Source organism: Sitophilus oryzae, unplaced genomic scaffold (assembly GCF_002938485.1).
Source record: "Sitophilus oryzae breed Bouriz unplaced genomic scaffold, Soryzae_2.0 scaffold_358_pilon_pilon, whole genome shotgun sequence".
Taxonomy (NCBI): Eukaryota; Metazoa; Arthropoda; class Insecta; order Coleoptera; family Curculionidae; genus Sitophilus; species Sitophilus oryzae.
The window spans coordinates 2,687,253-2,709,308 of record NW_022146927.1 but is presented as its reverse complement, the minus strand read 5'-3'; the positions used below and the strand labels follow the sequence as shown (position 1 = coordinate 2,709,308).

General features: G+C 32.9%; 3 protein-coding genes across 4 annotated transcripts in view; 1 reads left to right on the top strand and 2 right to left on the bottom strand.

Annotated features, from left to right (window-relative positions):
• Positions 1–137: 137 nt before the first annotated feature.
• Positions 138–3,283, bottom strand: LOC115884834 (39S ribosomal protein L37, mitochondrial). Its single transcript, XM_030903533.1, has 5 exons — positions 3,002–3,283; positions 2,606–2,944; positions 2,263–2,549; positions 508–677; positions 138–443 (listed from the first exon to the last, which is right to left on the bottom strand). Exons 1-5 carry the CDS (start codon positions 3,175–3,177, stop codon positions 195–197), a joined length of 1,221 nt encoding a protein of 406 aa, XP_030759393.1. The 5' UTR covers positions 3,178–3,283; the 3' UTR covers positions 138–194.
• A 376-nt stretch (positions 3,284–3,659) lies between these two features.
• Positions 3,660–22,056, bottom strand: part of LOC115884832 (isopentenyl-diphosphate Delta-isomerase 1-like) — a 29,199-nt gene continuing 10,802 nt past the window's right edge. Inside the window, exons 1-3 of one of the 2 annotated variants that reach the window (XM_030903530.1) lie at positions 4,626–4,867; positions 4,282–4,574; positions 3,660–4,224 (exon numbers count right to left, since the gene is read on the bottom strand). In XM_030903530.1, coding sequence (XP_030759390.1) covers positions 3,766–4,224; positions 4,282–4,560 — 738 coding nt within the window. In that variant the 5' untranslated portion in view covers positions 4,561–4,574; positions 4,626–4,867 and the 3' untranslated portion in view covers positions 3,660–3,765. Of the gene's footprint in view, positions 4,225–4,281; positions 4,575–4,625; positions 4,868–22,056 lie in introns of those variants that run through there. The other variant, XM_030903531.1, reaches the window with a different exon arrangement.
• The window catches only part of LOC115884833 (protein 5NUC), a 31,657-nt gene continuing 14,754 nt past the window's right edge, over positions 5,154–22,056 (top strand). Inside the window, exons 1-6 of the mRNA XM_030903532.1 lie at positions 5,154–5,446; positions 5,666–5,818; positions 16,664–16,892; positions 17,527–17,613; positions 20,476–20,741; positions 21,330–21,633. Coding sequence (XP_030759392.1) covers positions 5,693–5,818; positions 16,664–16,892; positions 17,527–17,613; positions 20,476–20,741; positions 21,330–21,633 — 1,012 coding nt within the window. The 5' untranslated portion in view covers positions 5,154–5,446; positions 5,666–5,692. The remainder of the gene's footprint in view (positions 5,447–5,665; positions 5,819–16,663; positions 16,893–17,526; positions 17,614–20,475; positions 20,742–21,329; positions 21,634–22,056) is intronic.

Here is a 22,056-nt window from a genome sequence, read left to right as displayed (position 1 = left end):
GTAATCTACGACCTCAAAATAGGGTGTACGCCAATTTTGGTGAAAACCGGACGATTTCCAGTTGGATATATCCCAATAATTACCGACATTTTTTATAGTGTTGTTATTATAAACTTTGGAATATCCAAAAATATTACTATTAAACAAACAAATATACATTTTTATTAAAAAAAAAACTCTACAATACCTCTTGTTTACTTGCTATTATAAAAAGCCAAAATATGCCTTACTACATCCTTGTTGTAACCTGCTAAAACCGGCTTTCCCAGGTCATAACCGCACTTTTCAAACAGAGGCAAGCCTGGAGTTTGATACCATACATTCTTAGTTTCTTTACTATCAACATCCAAGGTATTTAGCTGAAGAATTCCAAAATGAAATGTCTTTCCATCAGTCTGGATAGCTTGTAACGTTACAGGCGTTGGAAGATTCTTAACATTCGACTGTGAATAATTAAAACACGAAATTTAATTACATTTTCATGATAGTTAGTTGTTTTTGTACTACCCCGTATAAAGCCTTAGCATATGAAGCGGCAGCTGTGAAGGTTTTGATCAAATTTCTTGCGTAAATTTGACTTTGTGTTACTTCTTCCTCAAATAGATTCTTCACTACTTCCTTGTCAAAATTAATAAATATTGTGTGTGGATGGTATACAGGAGAGCCTTTTTTTACAGCTGATAAAATAAGTTATTTAAAAAATACAATAAAAAAAACGGCGTCAAAGACAGCTGGGAAATGGCAATCGATGATAATTTTGGCGAGGTCAAGCCCTAGACGTCAGTTACTTGATTACCGTATCCTTTTTTATTTTTTAATATTTAAAATAGAATTATTTTATATTTTTTCATAACTAGTGTTAATTTTTGTCTAGAGAGTGGCCTCGTCAAAATTATCGATTGTCATTCCCCAGCCGTTTTTGACGCCGTTTTTTTTGATCATACGATATGTGCAAGTACCGTATGATCGAATAAAAACGGCGTCCAGTTGGCTTGGAAATAACAATCGATGACATTCCCCATATAATTTTACATATAAAATGACAGCGATCTTCATTTCAGGGCCATCGCTGACGCCGTTTTTTTTTCGATTATATTTTATTTTAAGGTGTGATAGATCTGGACAAAAACAACAAATTTTCTATTTAATATTTTTAGAATAAATTGAAAATGTGGGTAAGGTGGCAACATTGCAGTGCTACACTGTCAAAAAAAATCAGAGAATAAACCTGCAGTACTAAAAAGTTTTTTTTTAATTCTCGGAAAAGCGCCAAGAGAAAAATAAAATTTTTTTACAATGAACCTGCAGTACTAAAAAGTTTTTCTTTAATTTCCCGAAAAACGGCAAGAAAAAAAAATAAATTTTCTAGATTTTTTTGCCAATATATCATCACATTTTTTATGGCAAAATGTCATGGGCGTGTTTTTTATATTTTCAATGAACGTGTGGCACAAAACAGTTTTTCTTTAAATTCCCCGGAAAATGGCAAAGATTAAAATCCTGAAAAACATCACAAAAAATTTACTACAAGAATGAATGCAGTACTAAAAGATTTTCTTTAAATTCTTGGAAAACGTCAACAAAAATAAAAATTTCCATATTTTTGTGCCCACAAAATATCCTTATGGGTGTTTTTTAAGTTTTCAGAAAATGAATCTGCAGCACTAAAAAGTTTTCTAAATTCCCAAAAAATATCAAGAAAAAAATAAAATTCTCTACGTTTTTTTTTTGGCAAAAGGTCATCATGGGTTTGTTTTTTATATTTATAGAGGATGAAGGTGCAGCACTAAAATGTTTTTCTTTAAATTCCAGGAAAATGGCAAAGAAAAAATAAAATTTGCCAAAAAAAAATAATCCAAAGTACTAAATTGTAAATGTAATAAAAATGAAATTTTCTACATTTTTTGGCAAAATATCATGGTTGTTTTTTGAGTATGAACCTGCAGCACTAAATAGTTCTTATTTAAAATCCTGAAAAACGTCAAAAAAATGCACTTACTACAAGAATGAATGCACAGTACTAAAAGATTTTCTTTAAATTCTAGAAAACGTTAACAAAAATAAAAATTTCCACATTTTTTTTGACAAAATATCCTTATGGGTGTTTTTCAGAGAATGAATCTACAGCACTAAAATTTTATTAAATTCCCAAAAAATGTCAAGAAAAAAATTTTCTAGTTAGTTTTTTGGATCAAACTATACAACCAATTAAAATACTTGTACTTATTTAATAGACACCCTGTATAAAACATCTTTACTTACGATAAGTATCTTCAACCACATAAATATTCTCTTCATTCAATGTAATTGTGGGCTTAATAGGGTATAAATCAGGGAGATCAAATTCTTTCGTGCTTTGTGTTGTAACAGGATTTAACGGTGTTTTTGATAACAAAACAAAATCTCCAGTTAACTGAAATTGTACAAGATCTCCATTTTTTTCAAAGGAATATGAAAAATTAACGTTATTTGTCAAATAACGTTGCTTGACTAATTCCAGATCTGAAGAGCTTTCAATAACACTCAAAAGCTTACTAAACAACAAGTTACTGAAAAAAAAAATTATATGTAACAAATTTATAATTTTAAACATTTATAACCGTACTAAGCTCTATTCTGACTGATTCCATAGGATCTTGGAAAGTTCCAGGCTGGTCTTTCTGGGTCTTTTACCTTAGGCAACTTGACTTGCTCAGCATCGAAAATTTTACTTCCTAAAATCACTTTTTTGATCCTTCTGTTCAGTTCTTTTGTAATTTCGGGTAATTGTACTGTTTCAGGCAGTCCCTCTTTTATCTCAACGGAATTTGTTAGCATTTTAGCTTGGGGAAGTCCCTCTAACAGGACATTGTTATCTTTGAAAGTCAAAAGCGGTTGGTCGTGCCAGTTCGGATGAGTTTTGTCCTGAGGTGTAACTTTATTTTTGTAGCCCACAACTTCGACTCTGTATAGGAAATAGAACATTTAAATCACTTTAAACGTTTGCATAAACGTTTCTTACCTCTCGTGTATTACTTTTTCCTTTAAAAATTCCCTAGGGTTTTCAACTTGAATGCCTTTTTCATTGAGAATATTTTCGATACCTGTATCGAGCGGTCTTCTTCGACCCTGCACTTTCCAGTGGTTCTGAAAATGCCAACCGATATGTTGCCTGAATAAACAGGGAGTTTTACGCATTTCGGATATATATAATCTCGAAAATTTTATAAGAATTTAAAAACCACAATTAAAAACTTGTCTTCGATAAGAAATTTTTGAGGTTATGTCAACAGTAGGGTTGGCGGAAATATGTCGAAAGATTTATCAAATCGATATGTTTTTTAAAACAATATCGATTATTTTTAAACGTGCCCATTCTTAATATGTGGTTATGTTATGAATTCTTCGTCTTTTTTAATTCAATTTTCAGGCCTAATCTATTAGGACTATCCGGTCTGTTAATAATAGAGATTCTTCTTCTTTTCAAAAAGCTTACCACCTATTACATTTGCCGAAGAGCCGTATAGTCCTAGTAGTTTAGGCCGTAAAACCAATAAAAAAAAAGAACCAAGAAGCCACAACCACAACGCCCACAACACAACACAAAAATAAAATATATTGTTCCGTGGTTAAATAGACCAGTAATATAGCGCTTTAATTTAAAATTCAAGGTAAAAAACTTACTTAATAAACTTTTTAATAATTTAATTTATATGCACTTTTATAAAGACAAAAATATAAACACATGCAAAATAAAAATCCTTTAAATATACCTAATCTCGAATACTATTCACTTTTTAATTTTAATATTTTCTTATGATCCTTAATTTCTTCAAGCTTATCTAAATTATCCCACCAGTACTTTAATCTGTGCTTCAAAATCAAACTGAACCAAGGGGTCCATTGGCCGGTTAAAGTGGGAACAAAATCATCGAACTCCGTTCTGGGTACAAAACTTATCTCTGACACTTCGTCAGGGTTGGGCTTAAGTTTAACATCTTGCTGTATGAATAGAACATAATCTATTTCGTGTTCTCCGTATTTACCATTACCAGGATCTTTGTAATGTATCCTTGTAATGTAATGCATATTCTCCAAAGAGATTGTATCCGGTTTAATACCTAACTCATGAATTAGTCTTCTTTTTGCCGCCTTTTTTATACCAACAGCCCCTTCTGCTTCTTCAGGGTAATCTGCTAAAGGATGGCTACAGCATGAATTTGTGTAACAATCTGGGTAAGTTATCTAAAAACAAATATTACAATTACTTAAATAACAAAATATAATAGTTTCTCCATTCACCTTCTCTGATGACCTTTTCTGTAAAAGTAGGTCTCCATGATTATTAAATAAAAACACACTAAAGGCTCGATGTAAAGGAATATGACCATCTTCCTGAACTAGATGACAGTCCCTTTTACTCGCCGCACCAGTAATATTATCATTATCATCGACTAGAAAGCATTTTTCCTTCAGCATAGCCTCTTGTTGCAAATCTATTTTGTTATTTGCAGCAGGTGCACTGGTAAAAGATCGCTTAACATATTGACTAGCCACATTTCTCAAAACTGAGACGAACATCTTTGTTTTAGCACCTAGAAATAATAAGAAAATGTAATATATAACATTCCTGTAGTTAAACATACCTTAAAATTGAAGAAGTTAAAATAAGACTAGTTTTTATGTGAATACAGACTATCTTAGTTTTGGTCAGGTAGTAAGTCAAGAAACTTATTAATATTAACATTCCAAAATTTCACTTCCTAATGCTGAGGAATGTTAAAAACTTTCACAAGTATTCCAAATTGAATCTTTTAAAATTACATTACAATATTATGATATGATATTATCATGACATCAAATGTGATTTGACAGATTTAAATGACATGGCATTTGGTACAGATTATGGGTACAGATTTATTGATAAGAAATATTAAAATATCTGTGTTTAAGCACTTAAGAATTCCGTATAATAGCGTAAAAAGTAACTGCGTAAAAACCTATTGTATAATTATAAAACAACGGTAATACAAGATATAACATTTGTTTTTTGATTTAAAATCAAAATAATTATAGAATTTAAATAGTCGAAATCCTAAATTCGAAAAGCATACAATCTGGCAATGTTGCATGCGGCAACATTTGACACTTTGGCATTTTCGTTCATTCATAAATAGAAGTCCTTGTCCTTGTACGGTGTCCTTTTAAAATTAAATACCCGAAATAAAATTGTTTCCCCCCTTAGGGCAGAAAATCTTTATTTTTGTCGTGTGTACGTACTTATTAACAGTCCAAATCGCATACTAACACAGGTAACCTTTGCGCCATTCACCCATCTCGTTTAAAATGATCAATACCTGTGACAAAAGTGGATTTCAGAGTGAAATGACCAGTAAAATTTAAATTTTACCCATTAGAGAAGAGGTTTATCTTGTTTCGAAGACAAATTTATACAATTATCGTTTGCGTAAGTTGCCACAGTCATAATATATTCAGTTGTGTAGGTCTATCACATCATTTTCATTAATTATTCATTAATTACTAATAAACCTAGTTAGATTTGAATTAACTTTAATAAAAACCTACACCCGAAAAGTTTAGACAGAGAGAAAACAGTTTTATTAAAAATTCTAATCGAAAACCTTTAAATTATATAGATTTTATACAAAATCATATATGTTTTAAGGTTGCTTTAATAACAGAGAGACAAGAAATGGCTAGTTTTGCTTCACAAGCAGCTCTGAGGGCTAAGTGGAGCTCTCTGGTTGAGGAGCATTCAATTGATGTCCCTAGTGAAGTCACTAATAAAGTCACCAGTGTGGTTGGCTGGCTCAAACAGGTGAAAAAGTGTTTCATCTGTAATCTGTAGATTTACATCTACATCTGTAGATCTGTAGATTAGAACAACATTTGCTAGAAATTTAGTAATGCACTGCTTTAGGTGTTTTTTAGTTGATTTTTTAAGTATTTTAGTAGTTTTCTTTGTCCTAGAGATACCTACCCTATGAAGAAGCCTTTCATCTGTAGGTTGTTGCTTAAATTAGATCATCTTAGATTCATTTTTTGTATTTTTTAGAACTACATGTGCTAAAAATTTAGTATTGCACTACTTTAAGTGTTTTTTAGTTGATTTTTTGTTTTTGTTGTTTTTTTAGTTGAATTTTTAAGTGTTTTAGTGGTTTTAATGTACCCATATCAATTTTTCTATTAGAAATACCCTGTATATTATTATGAATTCACATCATACTTCAGTCCACCTACATATTATGACTATTTTATTAAAATGTTACATCAACTAACATCAACAGCAAACTAATGAATCGATCAATATAATACTCCACTTTCCTTCATTAGTGTGACAATTATTTTAGTATGCAAGATCGTTTTTTAGATAAAAATAATTTATGCTGAACCACAGACATTTTTAAATTTCTATATGCTTTGATTGAAATAGAAACAACATTAAATAACATTGTTATAGTATCAATTTTGAGCCAATTATCTAATATAATTTTTATTCATTTGTTTTTTGTGTGTTTGGAATGTCACACCAGAAACAAATGAAAGAGTTTTTTATAGCTAGGATATAAATTAAGAGCCCCAAGACCACAATTTTTTTGTCAAATATACTATATATTCATGAAATAGGTATACAGGGTGTGACATAGGTATACAAGGAATATTATTAAAATAAGAAAGTTGCGGTCAACTTCCGGTATTTCCGTGCCGTTATCTATAAAAATATTTTTAATTGATAGATCTCGTTGTAAAACAATGATGTGCAAAAAATCTCCGATCTGTATATTGTGGTTCTCTAGAAACTTCTAATGCACGCTCAGCTTGGGACACCCTGTATATTTGATAAATATACAGGGTTATTCACCTTATTCGACACGGAGATTTTTAGAAATTGTGAGTGATGGGATCGTTGGATGACCACTAAGCTACAATTTAAAATTATTTTCAAAAGGTACAGAGTGTCTCAAATAAATAAAACATATCAAAGTTGTATTTTTTTAAATGGAATATCCTGTATATTATTACATTTTTAGTTTCTACGATTAAAATAAAGGTAAATTTAATTAAGGTTTACCGCACTTTAAACTTATCGTTTCTGAAATATTTACGTTTTTGTGAAAATACATTAACAATAATTTTAATGCTTCATTTCTGTAGGCTTTTTTAAGTTTTTAAAACCAAATATTGTACTGAAGTTTTCCAATTTACTAAATTTTGTGTTGCAATAATAAAAATAATAATACTCCCTTATACAGTGTCTAAAAATCTATTTCAAATAATTACTAGCTTTAAACGGCAATTCTTGTTTAACTTGTTTAATTTAAATGGAACACTCTATGTATTTTACGAGAATCAGGTGCACAATTTAATTGTCTCTCCAATTGTATTATACCATTTTTTACCTATCCCATCAAGTTTTCGTAGAAAATGCATTTTCTTGTAATTTAGACCTCACTTATCAATATACCCATGGAATATTGACATTTTATAATAAAGCGCATATTTATGACCCCACAAAACGGCAATTCTTTCCTCATTTAACCGACTCTCTATCTCCAGTAGCTTCCGAGATACCCATAGAGAACATCGTAGGAAACTCACCCTGTATAAAAAGATTTAAAAGTAATACTGTGGTAATACCTTGGAGGTAATTATATATCGAGAAATTATGTTTACAACTCGTCCAAATGAAAATACGTAAATAAAAAGGACTTTTTAAGTCAGAAAAAGTCAAAAGGACAATTTGTTCCAAAAAAAAAGGACTGTGAAAGGTGGTAACCCTACTTGGAAATGACGATCAATGACAGTTCCCATATAATTTTACATAGGTATATAAAATGAGAGCGACCTCGATCTTCATTTCATAGCCATCGCTGACGCCGTTTTTTTTTCGATCGTATTGTAGTATTAAGACACGTTTCTTAGTCGTGTTATCCAATGAATTTTATTTATGGATCTTTAAGACAAGTATTGGCACTCTTAATAGAAAAATATGATGACAAGATCAAAAGTAGGGTCAATATTCCTGCTAAAGCGATTACATCCATCTAAAAATGGATGCCAGTGGATGCCATATTCAGTCTGTCCCCCCAACAATTTTACTCATTATCAAACCAGTACCACAGTACCAGACAGTACTGGCGCTATTGCGAAGAGTGTCAACATAAAGAGGTTTTTTTAAACGTTTACCATTTAGAAGTTTAAAAAATTGCGCTTTATAGAGACAATATTCTTTAATTTTTAAAAATAATACAACAAAAAGCATTCGTGAGTGATTTATTTTTCTTTATAACACTTGAGTGGGATATCCAGTCTTATATTGGACTTTTTATAGTCAAGGTAAGATCTTTTAATAAATATTATACCGGCAATTTAAAAATAGAGTAAATATTTTTGTACCTACTATGTTAAATATATTATTACTGTCTGGGCTTAAATATATTTATGTAAATAATCAATATTATACGGTCAGACCATCATTGTTGTTCGGATTTATTTATAAAAGGGTTATTTATTTGATTTTTTTTTCATCTCAGGGTGGGTCACTCATCAAAATACAGGGTGCTCCAGAATGATATCTTCTTCTTAAAGTGCCGTGCAGATTCCTGCGTAGGCGTTCATCTTTTTCTTCCTCATCAAATGGTTCTATTAACTGCAGCGACTTGGAGTGCTTGGAAGTCCTGTATGCCTGTCCAATGACGAATATTTCTCAGCCAGGATAGCTTCCTTCGGCCTATTCCCCCCTCTATTTTACCCTGGAGAATCAGACGCTGAAAGTGATAGCGTTCTCCACATAGTATGTGTCCCAAATAGGCTATTTTCCTCTTCTTGATGATTTCGAAGAGTTCACGTTCTTCTAGACCAGCTCTTCTGAGAATGTCTTCATTCCTCACACGGTCGACCCAGGGCACTCTTAGCATTCGTCGTAGGCTCCACATTTCGAAGGCTTCAATTCGGTTTATTGTTGCTACCTTCAGTGTCCATGCTTCCACATCATATAACAAAACGGACCTGACATATCACTTCACCATTCTGTATCTAAGGCCGAAGTTCAAGTTCCTATCTGTGAGAAATCTTCGCAGTCTCAGAAAAGTAGATCTTGCTTGTTCGATTCTGTATTTGATCTCCTGATCTGGATCCCACGTTTCGTTAACTATGCATCCCAAATATTTAAATTGTGTGACCTGCTTGATGACCTCTCCATTTAAGTAAATTCTGGTGTTCGGAATATTGTTTCTGCTAACAGCCATAAATTTAGTTTTTGTAGTATTTATGTTTAAACCCAGTCTTTGGCTTTCATTGTTGACCTTATTTAGAAGGATTTGGAGATCATTTGCATTGTCTGCCAATATCACTGTGTCATCCGCATATCGGATATTATTAATTGGAATGCCATTTATTTTCAAACCAATGGGACTATCGGAGATTGACTCAGTGAATATACTCTTTCCACATATAAATTGAACAACATTGGAGACAGCCTTAGCCCCTTTTTTATTTCAAAATCTTCAGTTACTCCCACGCTATGTATACGAATTTCAGCTTTTTGGTTCCAATACAAATTTATTTTTTTATTTATTACTTTTCCATCAAGTCACAAGTCTCTGAGGTATGATATAAGTAGGTTATGTTTAACGTTATCGAACGCCTTTGCTTAGTCTATAAAGCACATGAAGACATCTTTTCTCTGATCTTGGCAATTCTGTACTAAAGTTTGAAGACTGAATATGGCTTCTCTAGTACCAAAGCCGTTCTTAAATTCGAATTGACTTTCTCCACTTACTTCCTCACATTTTTTATAGAGTCTTGTATGCAGCACCCGTAGAAAGAGCTTAAGAAAGTGGCTCATTAGACCAATAAGACGATACTCTTTACACGAAGTTGCGTTACTTGACTTGGGCAGCGTGATAAACGTAGAACGAAGCCAGTCTTCAGGGATGGGACCGGTGTCATAGATGTTATTGAAAAGCTGTACTATAGTTTTTAAGTTTTGTTCATTAATTAAGTGGAACGTTTCCGAATACATATCATCAGGCCCTGGAGTTTTGTCGTTTTTCATTAATCTAATCGCATGAATAATTTCACTTTCCAATATGCTTGGTCCGGATGGCATGGGAATCTCAGTTGCAGGGTTTTCTGATCTTTCGTCGTTGAAAAGATTAATGGTATAATTTCTCCAAGTTTGCCTGAATGATATGCTAGCATTTAAGGGGGTGATTCTTGGACCTATTCTAAGAAAAAAAAAACTGAATTACAGAGACCATAGATAGAGACATACAGCGTGTCCCAATATTCCGGGGACATAGAACTACTACGTATTTTTGGAATCAGAATAAGTCCATTGGACACAATTTACCTCTATGTAAAAGTGCTTCGTTTGTCCGTTAGAAGGCATCAAACTTTAAAAAAATAAACGCATTTTTTAAAATATTTTAAGAAGAACCTATATTCCGATGTGAATGAGATTTCGGGTGGATATGCGCTTTAACATTTGACTGTTACAAAAAACAAGTAAATGTATGGGAAGAGTGAAAACTACCCCCACCATTACAAAAATGTTAGTAGAAATATTTTCTAAAAAATGTCTATACCAATGTGGCGGATCCATCTCTCCAAAAAAATCCTTTATGGGTATTTCGCCACTGCACTGCAAGAAAAATCTACAAAATAAAATAGTTATTTTTTGTAAACACTTCTGCGTTAAACATAAACGGACACTGCTTGTCAGAAGTTAGGTTTACAGTAATAACAATTTGCCTAACAAAGAAAAAAATGCTTTAACGTTTCTTTCCGTCGTCGGAAGCAAAAAAATACAAAGAATAAAGAAAAAAAACTATTTAAATCATTTAAATTCAACTATTCGAGAACACTTTACTTTTTTTAAAACAGATACGTCTACAAGAAACCGTTGACGTTCTGTTAAAACGACATTATATCAATAATAATATAAAAAGGATAAACTTTCCGAAACGTTAAGCGTTTTTTTTCTTTGTTAGGCAAATTTTTATTACTGTAAACATAACTTCTGACAAGCAGTGTCCGTTTAGGTTTAACGCAGAAGTGTTTACAAAAAATAACTATTTTATTTTGTAGATTTTTCTTTCAGTGCAGTGGCGAAATATCCATAAAGGATTTTTTTGGAGAAATATTTTCTAGCTTCACCGACAACTGATTTTGGACAGTCCTATTGAAAAGGCTTTTTTATGGTAATATAATTTCGATTTCATTCTTTTATAGACGGTTATTATTAATTTTGATTAACCTAATATTTTTTGCTGTTAAAGTATCACACTTTCAGATAACTATCATCACCCTTTCCGTAGCATTAAACTAAATAAATTTTGTGCTTCTTTAAAGGCGCATTCTCACGACTTGTGTACCTACTTGACATACATTTGTAATTGGTATACAGGGTATATATGGTGCGTCGGGTATCTAGACAGAATTTCTGAGTTATTTAATATAGGAACTACGCCGTATTCCCGCCAGACCCTGTATGCTAATAAAAAAATACTTGCCAAGTAGACGAGTCGTGAGAATGCGCCTTAACATTTTAAAACAGCAAAAAATATCGCGTTAATTAAAATTCTATTAATAACATTCCATCAAAGAATGAAAACGAAATTATATTACCATAGAAACGCGTTTTGATTTTTAGGAAAAAATTAAATATTTTCATTTTTTTGTTTTAATTTTCTCTAAAACGGTATGGAAATTTGGAAAAGTATAAACGAGATTAACTATTATCACAGCTATTATGAAGAATGCATTTTTCTCAATATGTCAATAATAAAAAAAAGACAATTCGGGGACATACTGTATATTATAAAAAATATTACAATCCATAATTAATTATTTTTTTTATCTCTATTATTAAATTATAATTAAAGTAATTTTTGTATAATCAGTTGTTATCTTAATGTTACTAATGTGATTTGTGATTTGTGATTGTGGGATCAAAAGAGCACAATAAAATGTTTATAATATGTACAGGGTGGACCATTTTGGTTGTTTCCATAGGGTATCTAGGAAACCCCGTGAGAAATATTCAAATTTTGATACTGCAGTCTCGGGTTCTATTTTTGAAAAAATCACAATGCCGCAAACGGATCGTGGCTATCTTGATCGGTTTCGAAGCTACAGGGGGATTTTCAAATTTTGTACTTTTTAAAAATGTTCGATAGTTTGTTTATTTCAACAACTAGGCAAAAATGAATTCATTCTAAAGGCACTTTTCTGTGTAGAATGCAGTGACGTAGTCAGACTTTTTTCGAAAAAAATATTTTTTTAGATATTAATTATACTTATGTTTTTTTAAATACAACCCCCTGTATATTTTTAAATTTCCTGATTCAGTTTGCCATGGGTTTCTCGAAAATATATAAGACTATATAAAAAAAATATAAGACTATATAAATAAATTTGCATTTCGATATAAATTTCGTTTTTCAGAAATCCCCAGAGAAAGAAGTCTAAGAGAGTGATATCACGTGACCTAGGTGGCTAGGATTAAACTATTTTCTGACCTTTTAAAAATGGCTGGGTTTGGTTGCTCGCGCTCAAAATATAAATCAGCTGCTATTTGCTTATGTTTCTTAGACTCGATATAACATTCTAACATATATATTTCTCAAAATTTTCAAATTTACTCATTTTTTTATTATATAAAATACACACACATCAATCTGTTGAAATGAAATGTCACGCATCTATTAAAGGTATGTGCAGATCACCATGACAACCGTTTACTTTGTTACTCCGCGCGGCCTACTATACTAACTGGATATTTTAAGAAAAATTTGAAATGTTGAGGTTAATAGTGTAAATAAATATAGAGTGTTATATATTTTTGAGAAGCCCATGCCAAGCCGAATCAGGAAATTTAAAAATATACAAAAATATCTATTTAAAAAAAATAGAAGTATAGTTAATATCTAAATAAATATTTTTTTCGAAAAAAGTCTGACTACGCCACTGCATTCTACACAGAAAAATGCCTTTAGAATGTATAATTCATTTTTGCGTAATTGGCTGAAATAAACAAACTACAAAATTTGAGAATTCCCCTGTAGCTTCGAAACCGATCAAGATAGCCACGATCGGTTTGCGGCATTGTGATTTTTTCAAAAAAAGAACCCGAGACTGCAGTATCAAAATTTGAATATTTCTTACGGTTTCCTAGATACCCTATAGAAACAACCAAAATTGTCCACCCTGTATAGATCCATTTTGTCAATTATTGTTAATAATAATTTATCACATACTAGCTAATTTTTATGAAGTACCTATTAGTACGTTGATAGGCCTCCAGCATCCCTTTTTTATTGTACTATCAATATCGAAAAAAAAAGGCGTCAGCGATGGCTATGAAATGAAGATCGCTGTCATTTTATATGACAGATTCTCCAAATGAATCGTCATTTCCAAGCCAAATGGACACGGTTTTTTGTGGCAACTTGGGCATCCGTTGGGAGGGGGTCAAGATAATTATTTGTCGGTTATTATTATTGTTATCATTTAGATTAATAATATTTGATATTTTTTAAAATATACTAATGTTAATTAAGGTATACAACACACTAAAAAATATAATAAATATACTGGAAATTTTGGTGCAAACTTATATGTGATGTAATGATGATATGTAATTAACTTAATTTTTTAACGCTTTGTATAGTTAGTGATTCAAAACGAAATTGTTTTGACCTTCGGTACTTTTTACTAAACGTTATACAATGTTAGACAAAGTAGATAGATGTTTCCTTATATATACAGGGTGGCCCATCGAAAACGTTCCGCAAGGCATAACGGCCAGGGAAATTTTTTTTTCAGAAAATTCAAAAACACGTCAATTTTGTTTGCGAGGGGGAAAAATGATTGCAAAATCTTCAACCCTCTAAGCGGGGGTGTCATCCCCCAAATTTTTTCAAATGGAAAGGGGGGTCAAGTGGTACCGAATTGAAAAAGGGCTTTCTATTCTCTATATTTTCCGGCTTCGTTTTTGAAAATCGCTGGAGTCATTGAGAAATTATAAAGGATTTAAATTTGAAAAGTTTATTTAAACATTTATCAGAGTAAATGATAAGGGTAAATTCCTTCGACCAATTTGCTGTTTTTTCTTATTATTTCTAGATGTTTACGCATTTTTTCACTTGCCGCAAGGTTGAACGCTCAGGTGCGGTAGTTGCTAGATAGCTGTTCTGTGACTTATGCGTTGAACTTCTTCCCAATATCGTTAAACTTTTTAACAATTATTATGGTGTACTCACTTGCAGAAAAAGTGGAAATAATCAAACTTTATTTTAAAAATAATGAATGTGGCAATCGGGGTTGTTATTTGCCAATATCTGGCAAAGGTTGCGCAGATATTCAATGAACGCCATCCTGACAAACACCTTTATGGCAAAATTGTTCGCGAGTTAGTAGCAAATTTCGCGAAACTGGTTCCGTTATGAATAAAAAGAGGCAGAGGGAAAATCCTGTAGTAAATGAAGCTATGGAGGTATTCGTATTGGGCCAAGATATCATGGATAGTACGCTGAGTACAAGAAAATTGACCAATGAGACGGCGTGAATCGTACAAATGTCTAAAGGATATTAAAAAAACACAAGTTCTACCCATGGTACAAAGAATACAAGGTATGATATTGCGCAGGTTGGTCGCTACGTCACAGGTGATAACAGGCGCTATTGGTCAGCACGCTCCGCGCGCCAGTTCAAATCGTCAAGATATTGTTATAAACCTGTTTTTTTTGTTTATATACCGTCATTGAATTATCGCTAAGCAAGGAACATGTTAAAAGAAAATTACTGTCAATTCTGTGTATAAATGTTATTTTCTTGGTTTGTAAGTAGTAGTAGTAGTAGTAGTAGCAAGTAAGTAATATATATGTAGTAGATAGGTGATGTTATTTATATGTTACGAGATCTATGTTTACTTATTTTGCTGATATTTCGGCTAATTTTACTTCCTAACGTCTGTTGAACCGCTACTGATTAGAACCATTTTAAATTGTTTTGTTACTATAACAACTTTAAATGTAGTTACTTAATTTCTAAAAAAAAAATACATTAAATGAATATTATGTACATGGTCAAGAGTTACATCAGATATGTTTAGTTGTTTTACTGTCGGTTTGCTAATAGTCTGTGTTTATTTATTTTTTATATAAGTTTTAGTAGGTAGTGCAGTTTTTTTTCAGTTTTTTAAAATGATGAATGTGATTTTTCTGAGACTGAGAATTATTTATAGTTATAAGGAGAAAATGTTTAAAACCTCAAACCAGGTAGAAATCTAATAACTATTTTTGTATTAATCATTCATGAGGGATGCAAAAATAATAAGTTGGCGTCCATAGACAGCAATCACAATATTGCAATGTGATCAATTTACTGTAAAGTATATTTAAACTGCAATATATTTTATAGATATATAGATATTTACCACAGTAGTATCACAGATTAGGTATCCTATAAGAAAAAACTCAAAATTTAAGTGAAGATGCAGTCAATAATCACCATATAGGCTAATAAAACTACTTTTTCAAATTTGTTAAGCTTTCGAGAATTTTATTCCCATCATCAGGACAGTTTGACTGAGTCAATTAGCAAAAAAACATCCTTTGCACAAAAAGGCCTCAAAAACTAGCATCGTATGACATTGGACTACAAGGACATTTCCTTTATAAAACATTAAAATACATATCCAACGATATTACTTTTCTTTTAAACACAAACAAAAAGAGTTTTTAAAAATTGTGTGTAACAACTCTGAACTGTGTGACAGTCACTGTTTGATCGAGCTCGAAATAACAATGTAAAAATTAAATTTTTAAAAAATCTTTTTGTTTGTGTTTAAAAGAAAAGTAATATCGTTGGTACGAAGTGTACAAGATAGCTTAGTAGACGTAAAAAAATTCATCGTAACTTTATTAGAATATTTTGAACGGGAAAGCACTAGTAATCATGTAGTAATGGCCCTTTATGTCCTTTAAGTGCTGTTAAGGAGGTGAGTTTTGTTGTCCAACGCGTAAATAATAACTATTTATATATTTATAATTAACTAGCGTGTACCAGCGACTTCGTTCGCCTCGATCATTTGTAATTGTGGTGATAAAGCAAAGCAAGAATTTCCATTAACATACAAACTGGATAAAATTTTCTCACATTTATGTCAGCATAAGAAAAAACGATATGCCGATATTATTATATAACTTGGTAATATTGGAGGGGTAGTTTCTTCTCGTTGGAAGCTTTTTACGTCAAGCGCTTTAAGCAGGATCGTGATTAATCAATGACCAGATTTTTCGAAACACCCTGTATACATTTTTAAAAAATCTTAAAATATGTAAAAAAACAAAATAAAATATACGTGTTTAAGCGTTTTTTCGGAAACTTGACCGTTTTTTAAATAAAAAAATATTGTAATATTTGAGGGGTGGTTTCACACCTCTTGGAACTGGAACACACTTGCACTGTAAATAACTATTATAGCACGTCCATGAATTCCTCACTAACAGATAATTTCGTTTCCCCCCTTACGAGATGTCCAGTAGCCACAGAACAAATCGATATACTGTAGTTAATAATAATTATCCTAGTGCATGTTGCATGTAAATCGTTAAAAAAATCACGAATTATTTTTTAAATTAATTTTCTTTTTCAGGCTTCTCTGGAAGTGAGAGCAGCTGGTCGTAGGGCTGTAAACAGCTTGGCAGGTTCGAACATGTCAGAGAACGTAGTTATTTTACATTTCAACGATGTGTACAACGTTGAATCCAGGCCAGGGTTGGAGCCAGTGGGTGGAGCTGCGAGATTTTGTACAGCCATCAAAAGTTTTCAACATTTGAACCCTCTGATTTTGTTTAGCGGGGATGCGTTCTCGCCCAGCATGCGTAAGTATGTTTATATACAGGGTGTCAACACGCCTATGATTTTTTTTTGCAAAAAAATATTGTTGAAAAATTTATTGTACTAGATATCTCTAAAAATATTTGCACTTATTTAAGACTCACCCTGTATATGCATGTGTATTTATAAGTACACAGTAATTTTAATTTTCTACACAATAAGTGACAAAAAAAATCATTTTGTAAAAACACTTCAAGGTGCCCGGTGGCGTAGAGGTACAGGCTCTCGTCTACCAATCTCAAGGTAGTGGGTTCGACTCCTACACCCATCAGCCGACTATTTTTATTAAAATAAAAATAGTTTGGGTACCTAGGTCGACTCAGCCTTAAATGAGTACTTGGGATTCACAATCCTGAGGTAATAATAGGCGGTTGAAGCGTAGTGCTAGCCACATTACCTTCCTTGTATACCGAACGGCTCTAGCATGGCAGGCTGTACCTTGCTACTCCCAAGGCGTTAAACGCTATATACGGGAGCTATGATTAAAAACACTTCATAGGCGTATTTATAATACCGAACTATAGGTACTATCAGTTAAAATACTTTCACTTATTTTGGAGACACCCTGTATATTGTATGTATTTTATATAACATGATATATTTTATTTTGTTTTGTAGTAAGTACCTTTACCAGGGGAGAACAGATGGTACCAGTATTAAACGAAATAGGAACACATTGTGCTGTATTAGGGAATCATGATTTTGGTAAGCAGCAATATAGCTTAGTTAGTAGCTACAGTTCATACCAAATAAACTTTTAGTCACGTGATTAATCTTGACAGGTACAGCGTTGCCCACTTTTATATATTTTCTTTTAATCAAAATATTTTGGGAAACAAAAATAAATTAATTATAAATATATAAACAGTTATTATTTACATCAACAAAACTCACCTTCTTAACAGCACTTAAGGGAAAAAAAAAGGACCATTACTAGCACGGTCCCGTTCAAAATATTTTAATAAAGTTGCTATGAGTTTTTTACGGCTATTAATCTATCTTGTACCACTTCGCTCTAAAAGAGACTCTATAAAGGACAATGTTCGACTGCTAGTAAACATTTTCACGCTTAAAGTATCACAACACTATTTGTTTAAACCAAAAACTTGTAATATAAAACTAAAGTGTCAAAACGAATGACAATGCCAGGAAAAAAAATAAATTCGGCAACTTGGCATTTTTTACAGCAGAGCTACTTATTATTGTAATTTGTAATATTGTTTGTTAGTTGATCCACAATATAAGGTTGATTAAGAAATATCGAGTGCCATTTTATTTCTTTATAAATATATACACACACCGGAAAAGTCTAGGGATATTACAATTTTATCCAGCCATCGTCAGTAATTTTATTATTTGCATTTCTGATATAATAAAATTAAAATAAACAAATAGTTTACAGGACGTATTGGAAATAAAAATGCGAAATTTACCGAATTTTTCAAATTTACCTTGATTTTTATTGAACTCAAAAAATACACACTTTTTTTTATTCTAAACTGTGAATTAAAAAAAAGATAAAACCAATTTTACTTCATAAAGGCTATGGCCTCCTCTACTGTCATTACAGCCCTACATCGTCTCTCCATGCTCCTGATCAGGTTGTCGATCTCTTCTTGAGATACAGCCTGCCACGCTGCATTCACGGCCCGAACCAGATCCCTACGAGTTTCACGAGGCATACCCATTCTCAAAATTCTTCTTTGGACCGCGTCCCATACGTGCTCGATGGGGTTGAGGTCAGGAGATTGTGCCGGCCAGGGTAAGATTAATTGATGAGCATTGATAAACTCACTTACCACTCTGGCTGTATGAGGCCGTGCATTGTCATGCATGAGAATGAAGTTTCTCCCAAAATCAATGGCATATGGTAACACGACAGGCTCAAGAATTAAATCACGATATGTGATTCCTGTTAGAAACCTTTCAAGAAAAACAAGATCGGTTTTTCGGCCTAACTGAACTCCTCCCCAGACCATAACTGTTCCACCTTGATAAGGGTGCACTTCCTGAACATGATCCAACCGAATAAGATTTCCCGGTTCTCTCCATACCCTAAGCCTTCTCGAATCTGGATGAATTCCAAAGCGTGACTCATCCGTGAAAAGAACATTTGCCCATTGTTCATTCGATCACTGAACATGATCTTGAGCCCACAAATATCGTACCTCTCGATTTCTCTCGTTAAGGGTTGAGCTCTCCAGGGGCGTCTGCTTCTTAAGTTAACCTCTCTTAATCTATTGCCAACAGTGTCAGGACTAACGGTTACATTATGTGTTTCCTGGAGAATTAAACTAAGCTATGGTGCTGTAAGAGTCGGTCGGCGTCGAGCATTTAATTGTAAAAAATGATCTTGCTGAGGGGTAGTAATGCGATGTCGCCCTGTGTGCCTTTCAGCAACATCACCACTTTCACGGTACCGTGTACTTAATCGCGATATTACACTTTGCGTTGTATTTAATGCTCTAGCTACATCGATTTGGCGCATTCCAGCTTCGAGCATACCCATGGCCCTTAGCATTTCGTCTCTGTTAAGATGTCTACGCTCCATAATGTCGTTTAATACTAAACAGAGTTATTTGAATGAATTCTGGCCAGTTATCATAAAAACATAGCCAGTACAGGTTAAATTCGAACAATTGATGCTAGTTGCTTTTTATACATTTGACAAAAAATGCACAAACACTTCTGCAAATATCCCAAATTTAGAAATAACTAGTGTGACTACTTCGTTTCAATCGAAGTAGAAAGAATCGGCCTACAAATATGTGGTTGTTTATTCAAAACATTTATTTTTAACTTTAATAAAATGATATCCCTAGATTTTTCCGGTGTGTGTATTACAGGATTTCATTTGGGCAGTTTGGATGTTTATAAAAACCCAAATTATAAAACAACCTAGGTTTTTGTATCGTTTATCGCGTATCGCGTATAATGTTTGGTTTAGTCAATATAAATCAATATTTAAATTTTTAATATGGAAAAAAATTAGTTTTAGTTGCCGTAGCTTTGTCGTAGCTGAGGGTTTGAGATGCAGCGCGAAATTTGTGTAGGTAATAATTCATAATTTTCTGGTTCTGCATAAATGATGAACTCTTGTTGGTTGATTCTGGAATAGATATTTTCAAATAGACAACGTATGGTGTTTAGTTTGTAAAATCCTGCGGTTAAAAGAAAACAATAAAATTGCTTAATTTTTTTTTAACAGGCAGTTTTTTTGTGCAAAAATTTTAAATATTTTTTTTTCTCAAAAACGGTTAGTGTTAGGTATAGAGTGTCTATAGAGAGAAATAATATCAAAATTTATAAAATTTAAATTTATTTAAAATAAATTTAAAATAAGGAAGTTGTCAACTTCCGGTATTTCCGGAAGTGCCGCCATATTGAAAATATTTTTAATCGATAGATCACGTTGTAAAAAATCTCTGATCTAGATATTGTATTTCTCTCTAGAAACTTAATAAATAATGCTAAAGGCTCATGCACGCACAGCCTGAAACACCCTGTATACCAAATAAATCAATAAATGTCTACATATTTAATATTATATACCAATTCCTTTCACAGACCATGGTCTAGAAGTCCTATCCCAATGGGTAGCCCAAACCGACTTCCCTTGGCTAATGTCAAATGTGGTAGATAACGAAACAGGTCGTCCCCTAGGCGAGGGGCGTATCACACACGTCGTCCACTGGGCGGGGCACCGCATAGGCCTTGTGGGATTGGTCGAGAGGGAGTGGCTCGACACCCTGGCCACTATCAACCCCGAGGAAGTGACGTTTTTGGACTTTGTAGAGGCGGGGCAAAAGCTAGCCGCCCAATTGAAGCACGAGGTAAACTCTTAACTCCTCCCCCTTCAGTGACGGTCATAGACAGTTTCTGAATACATTTTGTCGGTTTTTCGCAATGACTAAAGCACACAAGGACAGGTAACACCCATATACAGGCTGAAGCGTCACCAGCGACAATTTTAGCGATTTTTAATAGCTTGTTGTGTGTAGTGAACTTTGTATAAACTTTATTACAACGGTGATTTGGTCAGATTTCAAGTGTAAAACCCGCAACGATAAGAAAGAGCCAGGAGTTACGTTTCATAGGTAAATAAACAGTACCCTCCACCTTTTACTTACTACGTACTTTATACGTGCTAACGTCGATACTAGTTTTGTACATTTTGTTAACATTTTAATAGTATTTTTTTGTAATTAATTAGTATACCAACTAAATAAGCAGCGTACATAGGCGTAGTCAAAACATTTATCAAAAATATAAATATCTCTTCAAGCAGCTAAGTTAAGAAAAATATGTAGCACGGCACTGTTTAGAGGTATAGTAACAATTAGGTCTCGGGTGTTAGTGGTCCTTATATTCTTTAGTCATTGGATTTTAGTTATTTAATCAATCAATTGGCTCTATTTCAGGGCTGTGATTACGTGATAGCTTTAACGCACATGCGCACACCTAACGACGTCAAACTAGCGGAGAACTGTGACGAAATCGACCTTATCTTGGGTGGACACGATCACGTGTACGAAACGCACTTGATCAATGACAGATACGTTGTCAAAAGTGGCACGGACTTCAGACAGTTCAGCAAGATAACCATCGACTTCGAGAACAAGGCGAAGCATGGAGGTAAACCGGAAGTAACTATCGAAGAAGTGAACGTGACGTCACAGTATCATGAAGATCCGAAGTTGAAAGAGAAGTTGGATAAATATACAGGTGAGAATGTAAAGTAATCGCAAAACAATTTCCGATGCACGTGATCAACTCTGAGTGACAAACAGCGCTGCCAGATTGTGATGGATTTATGAGATGAATCTTAATGTAAAATTGGGAAACAGTATATTTATTATATCATTTTTTAAAGATTTTTACGTTTTATTTTTAATTTAATAATTATTAATATTTTTGTAATTAATTTATTTATTAACAGCAGCTACTCATTACAAATCGAAATAAGTAGAAATAACTTTGAAGTGGTGAAAGTGGTATAATGTGCTTACTAATCAAACTTACTTCTCTGACTGCAGTCAAGGGTAATTAAGGACCTTTATTGTTACGTTCTCGTTCAAAATAGTTTATCAGGAAAACTACAAGCTTTTTGCTTCGTTTGCTTACATGTTTCGGCATATTTTCAACACA